Below are 16,744 nucleotides of genomic sequence, written 5' to 3'. Positions count from 1 at the left end.
TTTCATCTGTGAAGAGCACAGGGCACCAGTGGCGAATTTGCCAATCTTTGTGTTCTCTGGCAAATGCCAAACGTCCTGCACGGTGTTGGGCTGTAAGCACAACCCCCACCTGTGGACGTCGGGCCCTCGTACCACCCTCATGGAGTCTGTTTCTGACCGTTTGAGCAGACATGCACATTTGTGGCCTGCTGGAGGTCATTTTGCAGGGCTCTGGCAGTGCTCCTCCTGCTCCTCCTTGCACAAAGGTGGAGGTAGCGGTCCTGCTGCTGGGTTGTTGCCCTCCTACGGCCTCCTCCACGTCTCCTGATGTACTGGCCTGCCTCCATGCTCTGGACACTACGCTGACAGACACAGCAAACCTTCTTGCCACAGCTCGCATTGATGTTCCATCCTGGATGAGCTGCACTACCTGAGCCACTTGTGTGGGTTGTAGACTCCGTCTCATGCTACCACTAGAGTGAAAGCACTACCACCATTCAAAAGTGACCAAAACATCAGCCAGGAAGCATAAGAACTGAGAAGTGGTCTGTGGTCACCACCTGCAGAACCACTCCTTTATTGGGGGTGTCTTGCTAATTGCCTATAATTTCCACCGGTTGTCGATTCCATTTGCACAACAGCATGTGAAATGTATTGTCAATCAGTGTTGCTTCCAAAGTGGACAGTTTGATTTCATAGAAGTGTGATTGACTTGGAGTTATTGTGTTTTAAGTGTTCTCTCTTTTTTTGAGCAGTGTAGTTTGGTCATTGTGCTGCCACAATGTGTGCGGAAGGCCTCAAAAGCATCATATACCAGAACTGCGAGAAAAGGTATATATATTGAAACAATGTTGCGATTATGAGAACACCAACAGGTGTGGAAGCCAAGTGCTCAAACACACATGCATGTGGGGGTCTGGCAGAGGAAGTGTGTCCATCTGAATGGGCATGTGCCTGAACTCCATGTTTTACCCATTCATTTCTGACCGGTAACACCACAGATGTAAAAACTCGTATTTTGTGTGGACAAAGTCATGGAACCTTAAGACAGAGAGAACTTGTAAATAGGTCCAATTTGACCGGAACACAGCAGGGCGGGTTAACCTTATGTTGCATTACCCGGATAATAGCACATATAGATTCTTAGATGACTAAACTACATACCTGCAGTGATAGTCATTAATGTTCATCATTTCAAGGAAATGGTGCAGTGCTCAATCTAATGTATAAAATGCTGCAAAACTCCAAAAACAAACTGAATAAATATAAAAAGGTAAGAGTTTGTCAAAGTACCCCCCCCCCCCCCCTCTGGATTTCTTTGGCACCTGTGTAAATGATGTCCATGACAGATTTGTGAGTTACATGTGCGGATCTCAAATTATTGAGCCTAAAAGACCGAGATGGTTATAACATTTTATAAAGACCCATACAATTCAGAATTTATCATATTTTGTTGAAAAAATATTCTAAGAAACATGATTAAACACCTTTATGACTGAACAAAATTGACTAAACACAAGCTTACGTTTCCATAGAGAAAATAGATACCAAAAAGCCTCCTTTTCATTTAATATAAAAAAATGGGGGAAGACCCTGGGTCTCACATGCTGAGGGGGCGTGGTCAAGGATGCTGCTCTCAGAAATGAGCAGTCACCCTGTCAACTTCAAGAAGATCATCCAAGACCTAAAATGGACAAGAGGGATACTTTATTCAAATATCTCAACTAAAAGCTATTTGCTCCAAGTTGATATGGACTATAGATTGGATTTCGCTGCATTGGCGTGCATAGCTAGTTTTGTCAGAGAACGAGGCCAAAGGGACTAATAATACTCACTATATCAGAGGTGGTGCCAATCTTCTTGGCCAACTCACTACGCTCCATGGTGCTGAGGTACAGGTATTTGTTGAGTAGCTCTCCATCCAGAATGTTCCGCACCGCGTTCTGGAGCTGCCGCCGGTCAGCATGCAACATCCTGGTGGAACGAGATCAAAAACTGGCATTAGTCTTTACCCAAAAGTGTCAAATTTCTGAAAAGCCACTTAATGTTGCCTCAAAGCCTAAAACGTATTTAAGTGTTGCCAACTTAAGATTTTATGGGGAAATACTGATAACCCAACCAAAAAAAGTTCAGTGACCTTGTGTGGCAAGTTACCTGAATGCCTTGGGGTTTAATCCTGCGTGGTGTGGCAGCATTGTGGTAAGAGCGTTTTGCAACATCAGCAATCTGCGGTAGGTCTTCTCCTGCATGGGCAGCAGCAGCCCGAGGCCTCCATCTAGAGTTGCTGGAGGGAGGGAAGAGGATTAGTTACTGCTGAAGCGCCTGGAAATCCTCTTATTAGCTACTAACACCATGTTGATCCTTCTGAGAGCAACATACCAAGAGGAGAATTTGATCACATACACTGAAGGACGATATCAGACAGCTCTTTATTCACATTCCCTACTCCTACCCTGCATCTGTCGATACAAATGACCAAGTCAAAGTTGTGTCCTACCAAACCATGTGATGTGCTTGTTGTCCCAGGCCAGGGTCTTTTTGGTGGCTGTGTCCAGTGCCCCTCGACAGGGCATCCTCCAGAAGGCGTTGACATGAGCTCCCACGTTGAAGTCTGCCCTCCTCAGCAGACGCATCCCCCCGAAACTCTCCTTAGCTTCAGCAGGGCGCAAAGTAACACTTCAGTGATCATGACACGGTGGAACTGCAGTTGTCATCACACATGACCTCTGTCTTTATTTGATATTCGGGTGTTTGTGGGATAAGCATTACAACATTTGTGGTTAGCTTGAGTATTCAATATTCTCCATGTTTGTAGAAGTATTACCAATGTTTACGTTATAACTCACCTTCAGGCAGATACATGTACACCGACAGATTCTGGTCTCGGTCTGACACTGAAACGTAGAGAAAACAGGTTCACTTTGAGAGGACGAGGCTCTAGCCTGGTACAGCGTTCTCCTGATTAGCTACCAAAGTTATAACCTTACCCAGGAATCCCAGCTGGTTGTTATCCACCATAAACTCTACGCTGTAGACCTCCAGAGGCTTGGCGTCCTGGGGAACCAAACACCGAAACAAAACCATTAAGACAGGGCTCCCCAATTGCAATTTTGGAAGGTTGGGTGGCCAGAACATAAGTTGTACACTACAAATTGACCGCTAGAATCCCAAACAGATATAGTATGACAATAACACAATTTGAAACCTTGATTACGTTGGAATACAATCACATGTGCCTCTCCATTTACATGTGGGAATGCATCTCCCAAAATAAAACTGACCTCATTTCCTGGTGATTTTACAGTCTTATGTACAGGAACTACAATTATATACAAACACACTGAACTAAAATATAAAATGCAACATGTAAAATGTGTTGGTCCCATTTTTCATAAGCTGAAATAAAAGACCCAGAAATGTTCCATTCACACAAAAAGCTTATTTCTCTCAAATTCTGTGTACAAATTTCTTGACATCCCCGTTAGTGAGCATTTACCCTTTTCCATAATCCAGCCACCTGACAGGTGTGGCATAACAAGAAGCTGATTAAACAGCATGATCATTGTGCTGGGAAAAAAAAGACAATGCTAAAATGTACAGTTGTGTCACAACGCCGCAAATGTCTCAAATTTTGAGGGAGCGTCCACCAGAGCTGTTGCCAGATAATTGTATGTTCATTTCTCTACCATAAACTGCCTCCAATGTCATTTTAAAGAATTTGGCAGTACATCCAACCGGTCTCACAACCGCAGACCAGCTCATGACCTCCACATCTGGCTTCTTCACCTGCGGGATCGTCTGAGGGGGGGGGGGTGCTGAGTAATATTTCGGTCTTCAATAGAGCTGTTTTTTGGGGGGGGAAACTAAATGTTGATTGGGGAACACTGCATTAAGAGAAGAGACGAGACTCTAAACACTGACATGAAGATCGAACATGAATGAGCCTGATCATTTAAACATCCCCTCCAGCACAGCACTGTTCTCTAGAAGATAAACTCAACACAAGACACCCTGGGATCCAACAGGGGAACACAGGGGGGAAAAACCCATAGTACTTTCATTCATGAACAGAAACACTCATCTGGGAGGTACAGTTAAATCCATAAACAACAAACTAACATGGAACAAAACCCCTCAGGGAATGACAAATCAGAAGAGACTAAATCACGTGTTACTTGAACACAGTACTTTGAAGTTGACAGTTTCCCTGCGTTACTACAAAAAGTAGTTCTGTAGCCTTGCCGTCTTACCCTGCTAATTAGCGACAACGTCTTACTCTCAGGCTGGTATCTGAGCAGAGAGATGCTCTTCATGACGTCAGCTGCCAGGATAAAGTTCTTGATGCTAAACATCTGGTGGATATAGAGCTGGGTGTCGATGAAGGCCATGCCTGTCAGGTCGTTGTCCTTCAGACTCCACAGAAAGATCTAGACGGAGAGAGGGATAGACAGACACGGTGAGCACAACCAGGACTGTGTTTCAGGGATACAGGAGAGATGGTTGACATACTCATAATAAATGGCTAATTCAATAATATATTCAACTGCAACATGTTGGCCACACAATGAAAACAATGTAAATCGGAACAGAATTATATTGAGAGGTGGGTGGGAAAATGCTTCTAGACTAAGACATCTGTAGTGGTATAATCAGAGGTGAGTCTGTCACCTTCTGTCCGATGGCAGAGACCAAGTATCCACTGCAGTGACACAGAGCTGTGACCGGTCCCTTCTGCTCCTTCTCATACAGAACCTTGAATTTGTTCTTCGTCAGGGGCTGACCCGGTTCCGGGACCACCTCAATCACATCCAGGATCAGGATCTGGACACAACAGTAGAGAGAAATAAGTCCACACTAAAATCAACATCATGATTTCAAAAGGCATCATCTGTCTGTCGGTCCTGAGTTTCCTGACCCAACTAGGAGAAACTCTGGACCCCTGCTCTAGACTAGAACTTAGAGCATAGAACTTGGGCCTAAAAAAGGTATTCCTGGCTCTAGTCAGTAGTCACAGAAGTGTTGATGACTCACCCGGCCCCTACAGGTGACCTCCTCCCCCTGCATGAGACAAGTCCCGGCAGCTACGTATCCCTTCAGCCCAGACACGGTCTCCTGACTCCTCAACGCCACAGTCTTCATACAAGTCACATGTTCCCACTCCTCCAGGTCAATCCTGACCAATATCACATAGGGGAGGGAGGTCAGACCCAACTAGTGTGGTGTAGATGCTTCAATATAAATATACATCAGATCTATAATGAATATGCCTCATGTTAGAGGCTATGCTCCAGATAGCTGCAGTAGCTACAGTTGTTACCGTGTGTTAGGGATGGCCTCCCAGCTGACAGGAGATATGAGCTGAATGGAGAAATTCTCCTGCTGAGGAGGAATGTAGCGTTCGTCTGAGGAGAACACAGCACCAAGGAATTTTAATGGTGGAAGAATGAATGAAGGAACAGAGAAATAAACCAATGAGAACGTGAAGCGCACGTCATGGAGACAGACTAATGCATATACTGGTCCCACCTCTGTCTATGGTCTCAAACTCCTTCTCCTCTCCGGTCATTCTGGGGATGCGAGTGCAGGGGTCCTTCACACTGGTGCACACTGCATACACCTTGGACTCCACATGGTAGGACACATAGTGAACCGTGCACCTCAGAGGAATCTTCCTGACTGGCCAGGGGGCGTCATACGACAGGTACGTGGGTAGAACACTGATCCTCAGCTCGCCCTGCTTGTTGAAGTAGAGGAAACCTTTAGGGCAGTTGATGTTGTGGAAGGGGGAGAAGGACTCGATTGGTCCGTCAATCGTCATGGGGTGGAGCCTCATCGCCCCCCGTGATGTTACCAGCATCCAGTGAGGGGAGGGGCCACAGATGAACACCTGACACACAAACCAGAAAACGACATGAGAACACACAGAACTACAGTAGATATGAAGTCTGCGTGCACAGCAGTACCTCTCCAAGATTTATCTTGCAGGGAACCTGAGAATCTACAAGTGTACCCCTTGTTACCCATGATGTACAGTGCTTTCGGAAAGTATTCAAAACCCTCAACTTTTTTGTTGTTATGTTACAGCCTTATTCTAAAGTTGATTAAATAGCCTCCCACCCCAATCAATCTACACACAATACCCCATAATGAAAAGGAAAAAAACAGGTTTAAACATTTTTGCAAAATTATTAAAAATAAGAACATCAAATATCACATTTACATAAGTATTCAGAACCTCAGTACTTTGTTGAAGCACCTTTGGCAGAGATCACAGCCTAAAGTCTTCTTGGGTATGACGCTACATGCTTGGCACACCTGTATTTTGGAAGTTTCTTCCATTCTTCTCTGCAGATCCTCTCAAGCGCTATCAAGTTGGATGAGGAGCGTCCCTGCACAGCTATTTTCAGGTTTCTCCAGAGATGTACGATCGGGTTCAAGTCAGGGCTCTGGCTGAGCCACTCAAGGACATTGAGACTTGTCCTTAAGCCACTCCTGTGTTGTCTTGGCTGTGTGCTTAGGGTCATTGTCCTGTTGGAAGGTGAACCTTCGCCCCAGTCTGACGTCCTAAGTGCTCTGGACCAGGTTTTCATCAAGGATCTCTCTGTACTTTGCTCCGTTCATCTTTGCCACGATCCTGACTAGTCTCCCAGTCCATGCTGCTGAAAAACATCTGGAAAGTTCTCCCATCTCCACAGAGGAACTCTGGAGCTCTGTCAGAGTGACCATCGGGTTCTTGTTCACCTCCCTGACCAAGGCTCTTCTCCCCCGATAGCTCAGTTTAGCTGGGCGGCCAGCTCTAGGAAGAGTCTTGGTGGTTCCAAACTTTGTCCATTTAAGAATGATGGAAGCCACTGTGTTCTTGGGGACCTTCAATGCTGCATATTGTTTTTGGTACCCTTCCTCAGATCTGTGCCTCGACACAATCCTGTCTTGGAGCTCTACGGACAATTCCTTCAACTTCATGGATTGGTTTTTGCTCTGACATGCACTGTCAACCTTATATAGACAGGTGGGTGCCTTTCCAAATCATGTCCAACTGAATTTTCCACAGGTGAACTCCAATCAAGTTGTAGAAATGGAAACAGGATGCAGGGGAGCTCAATTTGAAATCTCATAGCAAGGGATCTGAATACTTACGTAAATAAGGCATCTGTTTTAAATTTTTTATACATTTGCAAACATTTCCAAAAACCTGTTTTTGCTTTATTATTAGGTAGTGTGTGTAGATTTATGAGGAAAACATTTCATTTAATTCATTTCAGAATAAGGCTGTAACGCAACAAAATGTGGGAAAAGGGAAGGAGTCTGAATACTTTCCGAATGCACCTTGTATATATAGTCTTGTAGGAAAATAACCTCTTACCCCAGAGTAGCCTGAGATATCCTCAAAGTATCTGAACCTGGCCACGCGACCTTTGACCACCGTTGGCCCCTCCTCGCTGAGACCAGCCTGACCCTCCGCCTTCTTGTCTTTCTTCACCTTCGACTTCTTCTCCCGGAAGTTGATGTTGTGGGGCATCTGAGACGAGACAGGGGAACAGTTCGAAGACATAAATCCTCAGTGTTGAATGGGAGTTTTAGGACTCGTTTCCCCAGACACAGATTAAGCGTAGTCCTAAAAGTTGTTGACTTGGCTTGTCCAATGGCCTTGCTCTTCTTACCTTCTTGAAGCGGACCTTCAGGTTGCTCTGAGCCTGCTGCTGGTCATATGGGAATGCTTCATAGATCAGAAGCTCCTGTTCAACATGGACCTGGGAAAGAAACAGAACATAGAGCCAGATATATCTAAAGCAATTTCCCAAAATTGAATCAATGAAGCACCACTGCTACACATTCTGGCGTTGTCATTCCACTTTAATAACGGTACTGAAAACTCACCAGCAGGTAGGGTCTGCAGTGGTTGTTGCCGAGCGACACCAGGGCCACCTCTTTGACCAATGGGATCTCTCCCTGCCGTGTCACTTCCTCCTTTTTCCCCTCCCCCTGGGCTGCTGATTGGCCGGCGGAGCTGTCAACCAACACTCTCTGGCCAACAGGGAAGTTCTTGACCAGGAACACCAGTCTCCAGTCAGGTAGCTGGTAGATCTAGAGAACAGGAGGAAGTTGTTTTACTATAGCTCTACTGTGTAGAAAAAGTTCACCTGTCGGTTGTGGTGTCACTCATTACTATGGCCACTGAGTTCCTGTGAAGACTAAAGTTCCCAGGTTTATATCCAACCTCTAAACAGCACCATAGTATAAATGTTGTATTTTACCACAGTTAACATCTTACCAAATGTGTAAATTATGTAAACTAAATGATTACAATACAATGTGTATTGATACGGCTATTGTTAATATGATGCCGATAAACTAGACATCGATCCTGACCTCCATGACGCCGTTCTCGCGGACCATCATGCACCAGTGTGTAGGTTCAGCTCGTCCTGACCTCCCCTCGGAGCCCCCACCCTGGGCCCCAGAGGAGAGGCGGTAGCCGGGGTGGGACTCGTCCTTGGTGGGGGTGATGCCTGCTGGGTTACAGTCTCCATACAACATCTCCTCCTCATCATCCACTGTGTTACTAAAGAGGAGACACGGGAGAGAAGTTGACTGATAAACACTGAGGTGAGACAGTGCCTTCACTGACTACGAGACCCCTCCCCCATATAAAAAAAAGTGTCCATGGGGAAAGTTGGTATTGCTCTCATTATTCAGTTTAAAACAATGTACTTTATTCAAAAACATCCTACCTGAGGTCCTGTAGAATGGTCTCGGTCTCCGATTGGCTCTTGAACATGCTGTCTTGATCCTCAGTGTGACAGGTCTGCTTGTTCTCGGTGGTGAACATCCCGCTGACGTCACGGAACGCACACAGCGTGATCACACGGGGTTGCTGTAGGGGAGAGAGAGTCACCGGTCGGAAAATCAGATTTTTTTCACTCATTCATCCATCGGGTTGTGTTGTACTACTGCCTGGCTTAGTTGTGCAGTGCAGGATATGACCGTGACTGGGCCAGGCTGTAGTGTAATGTGTTGTGTTACGTAGTGTCGTATCAGTGACTCACAGCAGCTATCTGTGGTTTCTGCAGGGCCAGGCGGTGGGTCTTGCCCATGTAGGAGTCGGTCTTCAGGACGAACATGGTGACCACTCCGTCCGCCGTCATGATGACCACATAGGGGTCTGCTACGGAGCACTGCACTATGGGAGAACCCAGGTCCACCGGGATGAAGTGCAGCTGGGTCACTGGAAGGAACATCAAATCAAAAGTATTTCCAAAGCCCCTTTAGCTGTCACAAAGTGCTTGACAGTCAGTGAAAGAGAGGATGAGTGACGGGTAGGGACACAGAGGATCATGGATTATTTTCTTCTTTTATTGAAAGACGGACAGATCTCGCTACCTCCTTCCAGTAGCCGTATACCCATGGGGGAGACCTGGATGATGTATTTGTTGTCTCCGATGTTCCCAGCGAACACAGTGGGCCCCTGGGTGGCGAAACCACTGGTGTCCAGCTCCATGATCTCCTGGCCCGTCTGCAGGATCTAGAGAACCACACAAGGAGGGGTTCCAGTTACCTCCAATAGACCTCAATCATTACCCTTAACTCAATCAACATGACAGACTCAATCTAAACATGCTGGAGCTCCGCAGGGCAGGAAAAAGCTCCCTGTCAGACTGCTGTGTAGAGCGGAGTGTGTCTCGGGGTGCAGTGTGTACTGTACTGTGTAGAGATGTGGTGGGAGGTGTGGGTGTACCATGGTGGAGTCCTCTCTGCTGAGAATCAGAAAGCCATGGTTTTTCTTATCGTCCTCCACTGGCGCAGGCACCGTCTTCTCCTCTTCTTCCTCCTCAGGGGTCTCACCTTCTCCCTCGGCTGCAGGAGGCTTGTCTTTCTCTTTGACTTTCTCCTTGACCTCATTGGAGATGACAGTCCACATGTCATGGCAACCTGGCAGCTCAAAGGTGGTGACCACCTGGGGTCGGATGCTTCTCTGGGAGGGGCCAGGACAAAAACGATCATCAATTATCAATAACAGAACAATGACCCCTAGGAGTAAGTGACCACCTGGGTACTGATGCTCCTCTGGGAGGGCAAGGGGCCACACAAAACAGTCATCAATAACCACAGAACTATGGCCAGAGGGAACAACTGAATCATCCACTTCAAAGCTGACACTGAAAATAGTTTTTTTTCTTCTTCAAAATATTTTTTTTAATTAATCAGTGCAGTAATTTATAAGTCTTCACAATGTTCTTTCCAAGAATGCATGTATAAGTGGGTCTGAGTGGTTTATAAGCTGCTCCATTAATCTCTGAGGCAGAAGCCCTGGTAAACCCAGAGTGGTTATTCTCTGTAGCACCGTCACTGAACCTGAGGTAGACAGGCCTCGCCACCACAGGTCTTAGAACAGTGCATCCAGAAGCATGCACTTGCACAGAAACACAAAAGACAGGCCGAGTAGAGTATTAACCAGGCCGAGTAGAGTACCAGGCCGGCCGAGTAGAGTACCAGGCCGGCCGAGTAGAGTATTAACCAGGCCGAGTAGAGTACCAGGCCGGCCGAGTAGAGTACTAACCAGATCGAGTAGAGTATTAACCAGGCCGAGTAGAGTACTAACCAGGCCAGCCGAGTAGAGTGTGAACAAGGCCGGCCGAGTAGAGTATGAACCAGGCCGGCCGAGTAGAGTATTAACCAGGCCAAGCAGAGTATTAACTAGGCCGAGCAGAGTAGAGTATTAACCAGGCCGAGTAGAGTATTAACCAGGCCGGGTAGAGTATTAACCAGGCCGGCCGAGTAGAGTATTAACCAGGCCGAGTAGAGTATTAACCAGGCAGGCCAAATAGAGTATTAACCAGGACGAGTAGAGTATTAACCAGGCCGGCCAAATAGAGTATTAACCAGGCCGAGTAGACTATTAACCAGGCCGGCCGAGTAGAGTATTAACCAGGCCGGGTAGACTACTAACCAGGCCGGCCGAGTAGAGTATTAACCAGGCCGAGTAGAGTATTAACCAGGCCGGCCGAGTAGAGTATTAACCAGGCCGGCCGAGTAGAGTATTAACCAGGCCGACCGAGTAGAGTATTAACCAGGCCGGCCGAGTAGAGTATTAACCAGGCCGGCCGAGTAGAGTATTAACCAGGCCGGCCGAGTAGAGTATTAACCAGGCCGGCCGAGTAGAGTACTAACCAGGCGGAGTAAAGTATTAACCAGGCCGACCGAATAGAGTATTAACCAGGCCGAGTAGAGTATTAACCAGGCCGGCCGAGTAGAGTATTAACCAGGCCAGGTAGAGTACTAACCAGGCAGGGTAGAGTACTAACCAGGCAGGGTAGAGTACTAACCAGGCCAGGTAGAGTACTAACCAGGCAGGGTAGAGTACTAACCAGGCAGGGTAGAGTACTAACCAGGCAGGGTAGAGTACTAACCAGGCAGGGTAGAGTACTAACCAGGCAGGGTAGAGTACTAACCAGGCAGGGTAGAGTATTAACCACGCAGAGTAGAGTATTAACCACGCCGAGTAGAGTATTAACCAGGCCGGCCAAATAGAGTATTAACCAGGCCGAGTCGTGTATTAACCAGGCCGGCCGAGTAGAGTACTAACCAGGCCGGCCGAGTAGAGTACTAACCAGGCCGGCCGAGTAGAGTACTAACCAGGCCGGCCGAGTAGAGTACTAACCAGGCCGGCCGAGTAGAGTACTAACCAGGCCGAGTAGAGTACTAACCAGGCCGAGTAGAGTACTAACCAGGCCGAGTAGAGTACTAACCAGGCCGAGTAGAGTACTAACCCGGCCGAGTAGAGTACTAACCCGGCCGAGTAGAGTATTAACCCGGCCGAGTAGAGTATTAACCCGGCCGAGTAGAGTATTAACCCGGCCGAGTAGAGTATTAACCCGGCCGAGTAGAGTATTAACCAGGCCGAGTAGAGTATTAACCAGGCCGAGTACAGTATTAACCACGCCGAGTAGAGTATTAACCAGGCCGGCCAAATAGAGTATTAACCAGGCCGAGTCGTGTACTAACCAGGCCGGCCGAGTAGAGTACTAACCAGGCCGGCCGAGTAGAGTACTAACCAGGCCGGCCGAGTAGAGTACTAACCAGGCCGGCCGAGTAGAGTACTAACCAGGCCGAGTAGAGTACTAACCAGGCCGAGTAGAGTACTAACCAGGCCGAGTAGAGTACTAACCCGGCCGAGTAGAGTACTAACCCGGCCGAGTAGAGTACTAACCCGGCCGAGTAGAGTATTAACCCGGCCGAGTAGAGTATTAACCCGGCCGAGTAGAGTATTAACCCGGCCGAGTAGAGTATTAACCCGGCCGAGTAGAGTATTAACCAGGCCGAGTAGAGTATTAACCAGGCCGAGTACAGTATTAACCACGCCGAGTAGAGTATTAACCAGGCCGGCCAAATAGAGTATTAACCAGGCCGAGTCGTGTATTAACCAGGCCGGGTAGACTATTAACCAGGCCGGCCGAGTAGAGTACTAACCAGGCCGGCCGAGTAGAGTACTAACCAGGCCGAGTAGAGTACTAACCAGGCCGAGTAGAGTACTAACCAGGCCGAGTAGAGTACTAACCAGGCCGAGTAGAGTACTAACCAGGCCGAGTAGAGTACTAACCCGGCCGAGTAGAGTACTAACCCGGCCGAGTAGAGTACTAACCCGGCCGAGTAGAGTATTAACCCGGCCGAGTAGAGTATTAACCCGGCCGAGTAGAGTATTAACCCGGCCGAGTAGAGTATTAACCAGGCCGAGTAGAGTATTAACCAGGCCGAGTAGAGTATTTACCAGGCAGAGTAGAGTATTAACCAGGCCGAGCAGAGTAGAGTATTAACCAGGCCGAGTAGAGTATTAACCAGGCCGAGCAGAGCAGAGTATTAACCAGGCCGAGTAGAGTATTAACAAGGCCGAGTAGAGTATTCACCAGGCCGAGTAGAGTATTCACCAGGCCGAGTAGAGTATTAACCAGGCCGAGCAGAGTAGAGTATTAACCAGGCCGAGTAGAGTATTAACCAGGCCGGCCGTATAGAGTATTAACCAGGCCGGCCGTATAGAGTATTAACCAGGCCGGCCGTATAGAGTATTAACCAGGCCGGCCAAATAGAGTATTAACCAGGCCGAGTCGTGTATTTACCAGGCAGAGTAGAGTATTAACCAGGCCGGGTAGAGTATTAACCAGGCCGAGTAGAGTATTAACCAGGCCGAGTAGAGTATTAACCAGGCCGAGCAGAGTATTAACCAGGCCGAGCAGAGTATTAACCAGGCCGAGCAGAGTATTAACCAGGCCGAGCAGAGTATTCACCAGGCCGAGTAGAGTATTAACCAGGCCGAGCAGAGTAGAGTATTAACCAGGCCGAGTAGAGTATTAACCAGGCCGGCCGTATAGAGTATTAACCAGGCCGAGTAGAGTATTAACCAGGCCGGCCGTATAGAGTATTAACCAGGCCGAGTAGAGTATTAACCAGGCCGAGTAGAGTATTAACCAGGCCGGCCAAATAGAGTATTAACCAGGCCGAGTCGTGTATTTACCAGGCAGAGTAGACTATTAACCAGGCCGGGTAGACTATTAACCAGGCCGGCCGGGTAGACTATTAACCAGGCCGGCCGAGTAGAGTACTAACCAGGCCGAGTAGAGTACTAACCAGGCCGAGTAGAGTACTAACCAGGCCGAGTAGAGTACTAACCAGGCCGACCGAGTAGAGTACTAACCCGGCCGACCGAGTAGAGTACTAACCAGGCCGGCCGAGTAGAGTACTAACCAGGCCGGCCGAGTAGAGTACTAACCAGGCCGGCCGAGTAGAGTATTAACCAGGCCGACCGAGTAGAGTATTAACCAGGCCGACCGAGTAGAGTATTAACCAGGCCGGCCGAGTAGAGTATTAACCAGGCCGGCCGAGTAGAGTATTAACCAGGCCGGCCGAGTAGAGTATTAACCAGGCCGGCCGAGTAAAGTATTAACCAGGCGGAGTAAAGTATTAACCAGGCCGAGTAGAGTATTAACCAGGCCGAGTAGAGTATTAACCAGGCCGAGTAGAGTATTAACCAGGCCGAGTAGAGTATTAACCAGGCCGAGTAGAGTATTAACCAGGCCGAGTAGAGTATTAACCAGGCCGAGTAGAGTATTAACCAGGCCGAGTAGAGTATTAACCAGGCCGAGTAGAGTATTAACCAGGCCGAGTAGAGTATTAACCAGGCCAGGTAGAGTATTAACCAGGCCAGGTAGAGTACTAACCAGGCCAGGTAGAGTACTAACCAGGCAGGGTAGAGTACTAACCAGGCAGGGTAGAGTATTAACCAGGCAGGGTAGAGTGTTAACCAGGCAAAGTAGAGTATTAACCACGCAGGGTAGAGTATTAACCACGCAGGGTAGAGTATTAACCAGGCCGAGTAGAGTATTAACCAGGCCGAGTAGAGTATTAACCAGGCCGAGTAGAGTATTAACCAGGCCGAGTAGAGTATTAACCAGGCCGAGTAGAGTATTAACCAGGCCGAGTAGCGTATTAACCAGGCCGAGTAGAGTATTAACCAGGCCGAGTAGAGTATTAACCAGGCCGAGTAGAGTATTTACCAGGCAGAGTAGAGTATTAACCAGGCAGAGTAGAGTATTTACCAGGCAGAGTAGAGTATTTACCAGGCAGAGTAGAGTATTTACCAGGCAGAGTAGAGTATTAACCAGGCAGAGTAGAGTATTAACCAGGCAGAGTAGAGTATTAACCAGGCAGAGTAGAGTATTAACCAGGCTGAGTAGAGTATTTACCAGGCAGAGTAGAGTATTAACCAGGCAGAGTAGAGTATTAACCAGGCTGAGTAGAGTATTAACCAGGCAGCGTAGAGTATTAACCAGGCAGAGTAGAGTATTAACCAGGCTGAATAGAGTATTTACCTGAAGCACAGACAGACCTCCGTTCTTCCCAAAGCCAGAACACACCACTATCTCCAGGTCAGGTTCTGGGTTGGTCTGGAACTGTGGACAAAGAAATACCAGACACAGTGCTTAATGTGTTTTACTGTTTGCATAGCAACAGCTTGAGAAAATACCTTGGTAGTGGTATTAGATATTGATCAGCGCTTTCACAAATAGAACACAGCCATGATGAACCGGAAAGACTCTTAAAAAAGGTTAGAAACCTCTTTTGCGAAACCTCTTAAGTACCTCTTCAGAGAGGAAGGCTGGCTCCCCCATGGACGCACCAGCACAAGGTCCGATGTTCAGTATGCTGTCACACACCTGGAGGCAAACATACCAAAACCATATTGTAAAGACTACAATAACATAGACTCTAGAGTATGAATAATTAAGTGATGAAGCTTCAACTGGGGTAACAAGGGGTCCTACCTCAAAGGAGTAGGTGGCCAACTGTGTGCCAGATGCGGCCTCGCTCCCGTACACCTCAATTTCATCCACCTCATCAGGCAGTTGGTTCTTACCAGCTGGATACGGGACATGGGAGGAAACACGTCGTTCATGAATATAAGAACATTATTATAGATGACCTTATCACCTTAGTTAGTTCCATACATACGGTGCCATCGGAAGTATTCAGAGCCCTTGACTTGTTCCACATTTTGTTACGTTATAGCCTTATTCTAAAATGTATTAAATTAAAATTAAAAATAATCTTCAGTCTACACACCATACCCCAAAATGACAAAGCAAAAGCAGGTTATTAGAGATTTTAGCAAATGTATTAAAACTAAAAAAACAGAAATACCTTATTTACATAAGTATTCAGACCCTTTTCCATGAGACTCAAAATTGATCTCAGGTACATCCCGTTCCCATTGATCATCCTTGAGATGTTTCTACAACTTGGGAGTCCACCTGTGGTAAATTCAATTGATTGGACATGATTTGGAAAGGCACAGACCTGTCTAGATTAGGTCCCACAGTTGACAGTGCGTGTCAGAGCAAAAACCAAGCCATGAAGTCGAAGGAATTGTCCGTAGAGCTCCGAGACAGGATTGTGTTGAGGCACAGATCTGGGGAAGGGTACCAAAAAATGTAGGCAGCGTTGAATGTCCCCAAAAATACATTGGCCTGCATCACTCTTCAATGGAAGAAGTTTGCAACCACCAATACTCTTCCTAGAGCGGGCCCCCCGGCCAAACTGAACAATCAGGGGAGAAAGGCCCTGGTCAGGGAGATGACCAAGAACCCAATGGTCGTTCTAGAATTCCTCTGTGGAGATGGGAGAACCATCCAGAAGGACAACCCTCTCTGTAGCACACCACCAATCAGGCATTTATGGTAGAGAGGCCAGATGGAAGCCACTCCTCAATAAAAGACACATGACATCCTACTTGGAGTTTGCCAAAAGGCACCTAAAGACTCTCAGACCATGAGAAAGAAGATTATCTGGTCTGAGGAAACCTGGCACCATCCCTATGGTGAAGCATGGTGGTGGCAGCATCATGCTGTGGAGATGTTTTTCAGTGGCATAGACTGGGAAACTTGTCAGGATCAAGGTAAGGATGAACGGACCAAAGTACAGAGAGATCCGTGATGAAAACCTGCTCCAGAGCGCTCAAATCAAATCAAATTTTATTTGTCACATACACGTTTAGCAGATGTTAATGCGAGTGTAGCGAAATGCTTGTGCTTCTAGTTCCGACAATGCAGTAATAACCAACAAGTAATCAAACTAACAATTCCAAAACTACTGTCTTATACACACAAGTGTAGGGGGATAAAGAATATGTACATAAAGATATATGAATGAGTGATGGTACAGAGCGGCATAGGCAAGATACAGTAGATGGTATCGAGTACAGTATATACATATGAGA

General features: G+C 47.1%; 1 protein-coding gene across 2 annotated transcripts in view; it reads right to left on the bottom strand.

Moving 5' to 3' along the window:
* Positions 1-1,380: 1,380 nt before the first annotated feature.
* The window catches only part of LOC135552078 (cleavage and polyadenylation specificity factor subunit 1), a 30,254-nt gene continuing 14,890 nt past the window's right edge, over positions 1,381-16,744 (bottom strand). For both annotated transcript variants that reach the window (XM_064983466.1, XM_064983465.1), the window contains exons 14-35: positions 15,294-15,388; positions 15,111-15,185; positions 14,841-14,921; positions 9,716-9,952; positions 9,361-9,502; positions 9,027-9,205; positions 8,712-8,854; positions 8,350-8,542; positions 7,858-8,064; positions 7,641-7,730; positions 7,343-7,498; positions 5,506-5,866; positions 5,297-5,381; positions 5,011-5,152; positions 4,648-4,800; positions 4,230-4,406; positions 2,967-3,033; positions 2,826-2,873; positions 2,477-2,632; positions 2,134-2,263; positions 1,815-1,953; positions 1,381-1,663 (exon numbers count right to left, since the gene is read on the bottom strand). In XM_064983466.1, the coding sequence (XP_064839538.1) occupies positions 1,616-1,663; positions 1,815-1,953; positions 2,134-2,263; positions 2,477-2,632; positions 2,826-2,873; positions 2,967-3,033; positions 4,230-4,406; positions 4,648-4,800; positions 5,011-5,152; positions 5,297-5,381; positions 5,506-5,866; positions 7,343-7,498; positions 7,641-7,730; positions 7,858-8,064; positions 8,350-8,542; positions 8,712-8,854; positions 9,027-9,205; positions 9,361-9,502; positions 9,716-9,952; positions 14,841-14,921; positions 15,111-15,185; positions 15,294-15,388 (3,104 nt within the window). In that variant the 3' untranslated portion in view covers positions 1,381-1,615. The remainder of the gene's footprint in view (positions 1,664-1,814; positions 1,954-2,133; positions 2,264-2,476; positions 2,633-2,825; positions 2,874-2,966; positions 3,034-4,229; positions 4,407-4,647; positions 4,801-5,010; positions 5,153-5,296; positions 5,382-5,505; positions 5,867-7,342; positions 7,499-7,640; positions 7,731-7,857; positions 8,065-8,349; positions 8,543-8,711; positions 8,855-9,026; positions 9,206-9,360; positions 9,503-9,715; positions 9,953-14,840; positions 14,922-15,110; positions 15,186-15,293; positions 15,389-16,744) is intronic.

This window comes from Oncorhynchus masou, chromosome 13, assembly GCF_036934945.1.
Source record: "Oncorhynchus masou masou isolate Uvic2021 chromosome 13, UVic_Omas_1.1, whole genome shotgun sequence".
NCBI classification, from domain to species: Eukaryota; Metazoa; Chordata; class Actinopteri; order Salmoniformes; family Salmonidae; genus Oncorhynchus; species Oncorhynchus masou.
Note: the sequence above shows the minus strand (reverse complement) of the source record. Positions and strands in the feature narration are given on the sequence as shown.